The sequence below is a fragment of the Eptatretus burgeri genome, chromosome 14 (genome assembly GCF_056783735.1).
Source record: "Eptatretus burgeri isolate ZD-2024b chromosome 14, Ebu_testis_v1, whole genome shotgun sequence".
Lineage (NCBI taxonomy): Eukaryota > Metazoa > Chordata > Myxini > Myxiniformes > Myxinidae > Eptatretus > Eptatretus burgeri.
Genome location: NC_140974.1, coordinates 23115270 through 23124922, shown reverse-complemented (window position 1 = coordinate 23124922; position 9653 = coordinate 23115270). Strand labels below are relative to the sequence as shown.

The 9653-nt window shown below is 40.5% G+C and overlaps 1 protein-coding gene across 2 annotated transcripts in view; it reads right to left on the bottom strand.

The window, feature by feature from the left end:
- LOC147012783 (uncharacterized) overlaps nucleotides 1-9653 on the bottom strand; it is a 416846-nt gene that overhangs the window by 23608 nt on the left and 383585 nt on the right. For both annotated transcript variants that reach the window (XM_085853968.1, XM_085853966.1), the window contains 3 exons: nucleotides 5133-5240; nucleotides 2372-2425; nucleotides 2062-2097 (listed from right to left, as the gene is read on the bottom strand). In XM_085853968.1, the coding sequence (XP_085710094.1) occupies nucleotides 2062-2097; nucleotides 2372-2425; nucleotides 5133-5240 (198 nt within the window). The remainder of the gene's footprint in view (nucleotides 1-2061; nucleotides 2098-2371; nucleotides 2426-5132; nucleotides 5241-9653) is intronic.

Sequence of the window (9653 nt, the reverse complement as noted above, 5' to 3'; positions counted from 1 at the left end):
AGAAGTGTGGCAAAAACTGATGAGCACTCTTTGAGAATTCTATTTTCAATTCCATCAGGTTCGAAAGCCTTATTTATGTCTAGATTCTGCAAGCTCTGTCTAATGTCACGAGGCCGGAACTTCACAGTGTTCAGGTAACTGTCGGTGTGAGCTGTGAGATCAGGAGAATCATTTTAATTGTAATCAATTGTACACTTTAATGCAAAATTGTCACAGAAGATACCTGCTTTCTCCTGAGAGGTGGCAAAGGTATGACCATAGTTCTGCAAGGTTGGGATACTAGAATGTTGTCCTTTCCATTGTATCCTCTTCATTGCTAACCATTAATCATGGGGTTTGGTTACTCCAGCAGTTAGAAGATCTTTTGTCCTCTGGAAGTGTTGTCTTTTAGCTTCCTTCTCCACTTTGTGATAGTTTTGTGTTGCCCTCAATATAGTGTCATAGGAAACAGCACAGGGGCTCTTATACCAATTGTTATACACCAGACAGATAGCTTGGCAAGCCTCGATAAACCATGGAATACCTGTCGGTAGAACAGTGACGACTCTATGAGGAATGACTTTCACTTTATTTGACTTGATGATTGTCTCAATGTTGTTGCAAGCTATGTCAGGATGTCAAATATTTATGCCTTGATCCCATGCCCTGATATACAGTCCATAATGAGTTGTGTGGGGTGAAGGCAAGAACCTATAAAAACGAGAAAGGCAAGTGCAAGTTGTCATTTCGTTGCTCAGAAAACGAATCGCAGGAATATACAAAGAAGGTGTGAGGAGAATCCGTCTGATTGTTGCTGAATTCTGTCCAGTCAAATGTACATCAGTGTGTTATTGGCAATGGTTATGATGTTTGGGTCTTTGCCTGGGGGGAGGGGGTGAGGTATTAGGGGAGATGGGGTAAATATATTTTGTGCCATGGCAAATAATTCCCCCTGTCTCCAGCATGAGTGAGTAAACTACTTGCAGTGTGCCTGGTGTAAGGGCAAAAATCATAAGTTCTCTCCCTCCCCCTCGTGGTTGTGGGGGAAGGGGGGGGGGTTATGAGCCCATGACCTGACCCTGTGTACCCGCAGCACATATGCAAATTTGGTGGAGATTGGCCCAGCTATGTTTTTAGCTTATCCTGAATGTAAATTCCAGATAAGGTATTGTCGTCGTGCAACGTCCGTCCGTCCATCCTTCCATCTCGTATTTCAACTTCTCCGGTCAAACCATTGGGCCAATCCGGCTGAAATTTGGCTGATCTGGCTGAAGCTTGTTCCGGTCACGTGACTTTAAATAGGTCAAAATGTCCGACTCACTAAATTTTGGGAAAATCGCGTAAATACCTTTAAAAATCTTCTTCTCCAGACCCACCAGTCAGAATGCTACCAAATTTGAGTAACAACATTTGAACAGGGTCCTGATAGTAAATGAAACAGGCCATGCCGACCACATGACCGGAAGTGTGTCAAAATGGCCGACAGCCCTTTTTTGAGGAAAATCAAAAAGATTCCTTCAAAAATCTTCTTCTCAAAACCCACCAGTCAGAATGCTACCAAATTTGGGTTACAATATTAGGACAGGGCCCAGATAAGCTCCAGGTCCAGCGGTCCTATTTTTATTATTGCCTACAATATATATATATATATATATATATATATATATATCCATATATATATATATATATATATGGATATGGATATGGATATATATATATATATATATATATATATATATATATATATATATGGATATATGTATATATGATATATGCAGACATATACATATATATATATATATATATATATATATATATATATATATATATATATATATATATATATATATATATATATATATATATATATATATATATATATATATATATATATATATATATATACATATATACATATATACATATATATATATATATATATATATATATATATATATATATATATATACATATCAAACATTGACCTTTTCCGATATATTCAGTGGCAGAACTACTCAGCCCTACACGTTGTAAAATTCCTACTGTTGTAGTTATTATTGTGATTTTTGTATTATCATTTACCATTGATCCTTTGACTCCCTTGGGTCCTGCAGAGCCCTGTAAAGGAAAATTCGCAGACAATTATTGGCTGAGACCCCAGTGTGATACTGCTGGATTGCATTAATTAATGCCACATGAAATTAGGCGAGCATGTAAAAACCGTAGGAAATTTTAAAATTGAAAAAAAAGGAAAAATAAAATGAAGAAAATATGAGAGCGTAAGTTCAAGCAAAAGACAAAATATTCCTAAGGTGATGCTTTCCCACGTGTGTTTTGTTTGCCAAAGGCATTGGAGAGGTGAAAAGGTGATTCAAGTGAGTGCGAAACTTACAGGCATACCAGAAACTCCCGGGGGACCTTGAGGCCCAGCTGGGCCTGTAATTCCCTGTGGATAGCAAGGTAAGGTGAATGACATGTTGAGAATGCCATCAAACAAGCAATCGATCTCAATATCATCCTGCTGTCACTCTGTGGCTTATTTAACAATGATGTCTTGATCTCAAGACCTTCACTCTAATGAAACCATGCTGAACGTCAGACCACAAATCATAGCGGAGGACGGTTTGTGGCATTGACTGGAAATTTATGAACCCTGAAATTAAGACCCATGGCATAATGTTAATAGTACAATAGTGTGAAAAAGGAGGGAGAAAGAGAAAGAGAAAGAGAAAGAGAAAGAGAAAGAGAAAGAGAAAGAGAAAGAGAAAGAGAAAGAGAAAGAGAAAGAGAAAGAGAAAGAGAAAGAGAAAGAGAAAGAGAAAGAGAAAGAGAAAGAGAAAGAGAAAGAGAGAGAGAGAGAGAGAGAGAGAGAGAGAGAGAGAGAGAGAGAGAGAGAGAGAGAGAGAGAGAGAGAGAGAGAGAGAGAGAGAGAGAGAGAGGTTTTCACAAGCCAGTTCCCTGGATGTCAAACTCAAAAGAACAGCATCTTGAAGTTGAATGGGTTTGTGCAACTTCAGATCAATTCAAGGTGTTGGAAATTCATCTCCTCCCATACACCTTAAGTCCCATAGATGTCTGTTGTATTCCTTACACTTTCTCTTGCCTCCTCCCAAACTTCCTTCTCTTCTTACTCCACTTCTACTCTCCCCCAACATTCCTTCCCACTTCCACCATCCTCCCTCGTCTTCCCCCATTTTCTCAATTTCAATTTTTTTCTACTTAGCTTGCACTACCCAACTTAAACAGGCGGACAAGGAAGTAAAACAAAAATGATGATGTTGCCAAGTTACAAAAAGTACACTTAAAGCAACAATGTACAAATACAAAAAGAGAGCAAGAAAGAGAAGATCAATAACTCATTTTCAGAAAGCCCTTTCGCACAATCAAAATGATTGACCTCTCTGCTGAGATTCAGTTTTCCACATACTGCCACTCACTAGTCCTATGTTTGCAGCTAATTACATTATATGGTGGTCACTCTCAGCCACCTGCCATGAAAAAAAATAACAGGTGGCAACACAATGAAAGATCTCAAGATAAATGCATCAACATGGAGTATGAGATCGCTGGTAGGAGCGACAGCATTCCAGTCCATCAACAGCAAACTGTGGAAATAATATTTGGTGTTATGGTACAACACCTGACATTTCATTGTTGTGGTATAAGATTGGTCTCAAGAGAGGACACCAAGCATTTTGAGGTTGTGGTGAAAATATATGGTCTCACAGAGAAACAACTGGAATTTTGAGGTTGTGAAAGAAGATTTGGGGTTTTGGTGGAACATCCAGCATTTTGAGAATGTGGGAAGAATATATGAACATATGGTGGACCATCTCACATTTCTTTGCTGTTTTAATAATATTTGGACTTATAGTGGAACATCCAGTATTTCAATACGTTGTGAAAGATGGTTCCTCTCATGGTGGAACACCAAGCATTGCGAGATTGTGGAAGGAATATTTGATCGTACGGAGGAACACCTAGCATTTGTTAAGAATATCTGGACTTATCGTTGAACACACAGCATTTCATTTTTGTGGAAAAGGTTTGGCTTATTGATGAAACACCCAGCATTTTGAAGTTGGGAGAGGAATATTTGGACTTTTGGTGGAACACCTCGCATTTCAAAGTTGTGATAGGAATATTTGATCTTACAGAGGAATTACAGAGGAATGTGTTACAAATTACACCTGGTATTTTGAGGTTGTGATGGGATATTTGGTCTCAAAGAGGAACATCTGGCATTTTGATGTTGTGTTAGGATATTTGGTTTTAAAGAGGAACACCTGGCATTTTGAGGGTGTGATAAGATATTTGGTCTTTCAGCGGAACACCTGGCATGTCGAGCGAGGTAGTGGTAAGAATATTTGTCTTGAGGTGGAGCACCCAGGATTTCTTCAAATGATAATGGTCAATAGCGGACTGGCTCATCATGCAATTGGCCTGTAAATGGACCTACATGGTTCCTTGCACTAACTTTCAAACTGTCGGAGAAATAAAATGACAAAAGCTTTTGCAATAGGTGACAATTCATGATGGGGTGATTTCTGCGTTTGTTTTAAAACATAAAGCAGAAAATCGTAGCACAATCTTAAAAATTGCAATTTGTAGAATTCCCACAATTCTGCTTTATTCACAGTGTAAACACCAAAGTGACACTCGCTGGATAAATGGAGCTAATAAACTTAAGTTATTCTCTCTAGATATCTTCTATATCACATTTACAGAGACCATTTTTAAACAGTACATTTTAGCCGTCGCAGGATTTCAAGGCTTATAATCCCATTTGGAGCTGGTTGCTTTTCAAAGTCTATCAAGTGTAATACTTGGAAATGCGATGTCATAATCATTCGTCATGGACGTTTCCTGAGCAACTGACAACATTCTCAGGTATTTGAGACCCATGTGAATAGATAAAGACATTGGTAATTGTTTAAGAGAATGTAGCATTGCTGTACTACAATCCGAGTCGAATCTGCCATGTGTAGGTCGAGTTCTGAACCGTGCATTTTTGTCGTATTTTCTTTTCACTCCGAATTTGGCTGCTGCCGGAGATTGTTGGAGATAAATTCAATCACCGGGAGAAGTGACTGGAATAAACAACGATATCATCAAATATTCTTAGGTTGACTCGATGCCCGGTCGCATCTCACCTGCTCTCCTTTCGACCCCGGCTTTCCAATGTCCCCCGGAGGACCACGGTCTCCTTTCTCTCCCGCAAAACCCGGGGCTCCAATCATTCCAATTAAACCTGGGTGGCCCTAACAAGCACACAATCACAGACACTTTTTATCGTTTTTTTTTATTATTCTCAACGATAGATATAAACTTAACGGCATCATCAGAATGGTTTACATCGATATACAAGACAGAACGTATTACTGAGCATACGTGTGCACGACAGCATTGTTATGCCAATAATTGCAAATTATTTCAAAGGGCCTCATCCCTCCATTTGTAGATTCGTCACATCAGACTTATTTTTTATGAGAATGCAAGCACATACAGACCACATTTAATCATGAGAAATGTAATTTTCATAACAGAATTTGAAGTGATTTCTTTTCCCTGCTTGGCAGAGTACAGTCAGTGAATAAAGTTATATATATATATATATATATATATATATATATATATATATATATATATATATATATATATATATATATATATATATATATATATATATATAACAATACAGCACAGCTTGATCTCTCTGACATCCTCCCCAGAATCCAGTCCATACAAGCACTGAAAAGTGTGGGGCCATCACACACCCCTGACAAACTCTAGTAACAACTGCTGGAAATAAGGCAGAGATTAAATCACCACACCTCACCGCACTCTCAGTAGCATAGTATAGTCCAGAAATCTGATTTATTAGTTTTTGTGGCACACTACGAAGACTAAGAATCCTCTATCGGGCATCCTGAGTCACTGAAGGAACGCTTTGCAGACACCAACATAGGTTGCAAGCAGCCCTGTTGAAGCTCCCATCTGCATTCGGTGAGCACCTGAAGAGCAAGGATGCAGTTAATCGTCGAAGTTTTTGGTGTAAAGCCTGACTGCTCTGGGTGCTGGTGCTCAACTAGATGGTGGCAAACCCTATCAAGAATTATCCAAGCGAAGACCTTGACTGGCACTGTGAGCAATGTCACTCCTTCATAGCTGTTGCAGATCTGACGATCACCCTTCCCTTTCCAGAAAGGGAAAACAAGGCCCCTCTTACAGACAGTTGGGGTGATGCCTGTGTTCCAGTCACAGCACAGGACTGCATGCAATGGCATGAGCACAACATTTCCACCATCCTTGAGAAGTTCGGGGTGGATGCAACACATCACAGGAGCTTTACCCAATATCAACTGGTAAACCACAGCCTGTGTTTCCACAAATGAAGGTGGATCACAGTTGATTGAAGGATAAGCAAAATAGATAGTAACACCCCCGACATCCAACTCGACAGCCGGTGGGTCGGCCTGATACAGTGGCTCAAAGTAACCACCGAAGTGGGCCTTCACTTCGGATTCCTCTGTCAAGAGTCCACCAACCTCCTCTCTAATTACAATACACCAAGGGACGGGCTTGGAGAAATGCAATGCAAAAATTCCCCTGTAAGCAGGATGAGAATCGCTCGTGCACAGGTGGTGCTCTTCCCCTTCACAGATTCCTCACACATAGACATCCTTGTTCACCCTGAACGTGTGTACAGTATTATACTTCAGCACCCTGAACATCTCAGCTCTGCCATTAGGCCTGGCCCTGCGACTCTGGCTAATAGTATTCAGTGTCCCTTCGGAGACAAAGTTCCTCTTCGCCTGACGGTGGCTTCCAAGACAATCACCAACAAGGATGGTAGTCTTGAGGGCACTCCACAACTCGTCAGAATTCACTGAAATATCCAGACCCTCCCCCCCCCCCCCGCTCCCCTCAAATCCCAACTCAGCCTGTTCACAAACCAATAGGTCAATAGGTCCTTGTACCCATAGAAGCTTGAACTTGGTGGCACGAAGGTGGTGTGGTGAAGAGGTGGAACTGTCGGCCCAGGTATTGTAGGTTAAACTACAATGGCACTCGGTAGAGTGTATACCTTTGCCTGGCTGATCACTTTACATTTCATATTCCACTGATAGGCTGGATCTGCATCCAGACCTTAATCAAAATCTATTCAGCTCGTTCTCGTCACCTATCCAACTCACTAACCCACTTTTGTCATACTCCATCCACAACTTTTTGAAATATCTGCCATATATCGTTTTTGGCCACATCTCACAATGGTGAAATCACTTAAAAAAAAAAATTTTAATCTCAGATTCGGATCCAGATCTTCACCAAAATCAAAGCAATTTGTCTTCGTCACACACTCTAACCATCCTTCTTCCTTTCCTTCCTTCCTTCCTTGTAAGTGGTGCTTCATCAGGATGAAGATTATTGCTTTGCAGTTGTGTACAGGTTTGGAATAGTCTGTACACCAAGTTTTGTCCGAATCCGTCCAAAACTTTTAGAGATATCGTGCTATATATTAGTTTAGCCCCTTTCTCTCAATGAAGAATCATTTAGAAAATTTTTAATAATTCTCGTATCTGGATCCGGATCCTGATCTTCACCAAAATCTACAAATTCGCCCTTGACACACCCAACGTATCCATCAAGTTTCATTCAAATCCGTCCACAACTTTTTGAAATATAGTGTTATCTATCGTTTTGGCCCTATCTCCCAATGGTGAAGAATCACTTAAAAAATTATAGTAGTCGGATTCAGATCCGGATCTTCACCAAAATCTAATCAGTTCGTCCTTGTCACACCAGCTTATAATATAATAGGAAACAACATATTTCAACTGAAACTGTTTCAACAAGCCACAGTTTCAACTGAATATACCCACAACTTTTTGAGATATTGCGCTTTTTATCGGTTTAGTCCTATCACTCAATGGTGAAGAATCAGTTAAAAAAATTTTAGCATCCAGATCCAGATCTTCACCGAAATCTAATCAATTCGTCGTTGTGAGACACCCAACCTGTCCACCAAATTTCATCGGAATCCATCTGCAACTTGTTGAGTTATCCTTCTCACAGATAAACAGACAGGGATGAAAACATAACATCCGTTCACTTTCGGTGATGGAAATGAAAATTATGAAGATCAGAAGAATTTAGTAACGTGATGTTAAGGTTTTGGAAGAATTATTTTGTTGCTAAATATTATGTGGCTAAATTAATACCTTTCAGGTCGATGGTGATGTACCTGTACTGCTTGGTCTGGCTCGTCAGTCCATGTTATACCAGTACAAACTTTGCAGTCGATTGGTAATGCCCTCAGGTCAGGTTTTGAGTTGTGATGTGCATTAGAATGCTACCCGTGAAAAGGTCGACAGTTGAAAACCCCCTCCCTCTGATTTAAGGAAATAAATAAATAAATAAATAAATATCGATGAGTTCACCTGCTTATCACTTATGCTTCAGTTACATTTGGCTCGGCGGCCGTAGGGTCTAAAAAATCTATGGCCACAAACAATTATAGGGCGGTCGCAGTATTTCCACGGTCACACAATGTAGCAGTCACATATGTTTTTATTTTTCGGGGAGCCGCACGGGGTATTTAGAAATTGTGGAGACCGAAAATGTGGGGGTGCCATACGGTCTTTGATTTGATGTCACACGGTGACCTTAGGGCGTCCCTGCGGCGGCCATAGAATTTTCAAGGCAGACGCAAGGTGCCCGCAAGGCGACCGCAGGGGGGCTCTAAGGCGAACATGGAAATGGTGCGGCCACCGTAATTTTTTGGGGGTTGGCAAAATTCATTTTTCATTGATAAGAGCCTACGGAAAATGCACGAATAACGCAAGCCCACCGTACGCCCTACGTACAGTCGACGTGGAACACATCTACGTCATGGCTACAGCTTGTCGAATTGCTACGGCCAACCTAGAAATGAAAAAAGTTATAACTCTGCGCTTTAATTCCACGGAGACCCCTACGGCCTGTAAAAGATAGCCATACGGCGTAGGGCTGCCCTGAGGCCACCTCAGAAACTCTGTGGCCGCCGCACGTTTCTGTCAATTCAAGGGGGGGTGGGGGTACGGCCGTCGTATCCAAGCCGTAGAGCAAATGTGACTCATGCTTTAGTGATCATCATGCTGGAATCCCAGGTGCAAATTCCGTTTATTGTGTTAATTTCTCCATTGTATCCTAATATCCTTCTAATTCCTTCTTTGGTAAATGTATACTGATGTTTCCTCCTGCATGTGATAAATGTGCAAGGTTCTCCATGAGCCTTCATTCACAGTAAAAAAAAAACAAAAAAAAAACACATGAACCAAATGACCTCGGTAAACTGGTGTATGAATGAAAATGGATAAAAGCTATCACAATGACTCAACCATTATTTGCTGAGTTTTGGAGCTACAAAAGTAATTTCGGGTAAAGAAAACACACTGCATGGATTTCTGGTGCCTTCTTCACAGTAGCAAAGTAAAGAAACAGGAATATGGCAAAGCTAACTTGAACACAATGGCTCACTGTTCCAAAAGACATCAGTGGATCTTTAATCTACACAATAAACTGCAGCTGTCTGCGAATCGCTTTGGCGAGGCGATGAAAACCCACCCACGTGAAAGATGGGGAAAGATTCTGGATGGGGTATTAGTTAATTGACATTGTCCCCCGTCGTCATG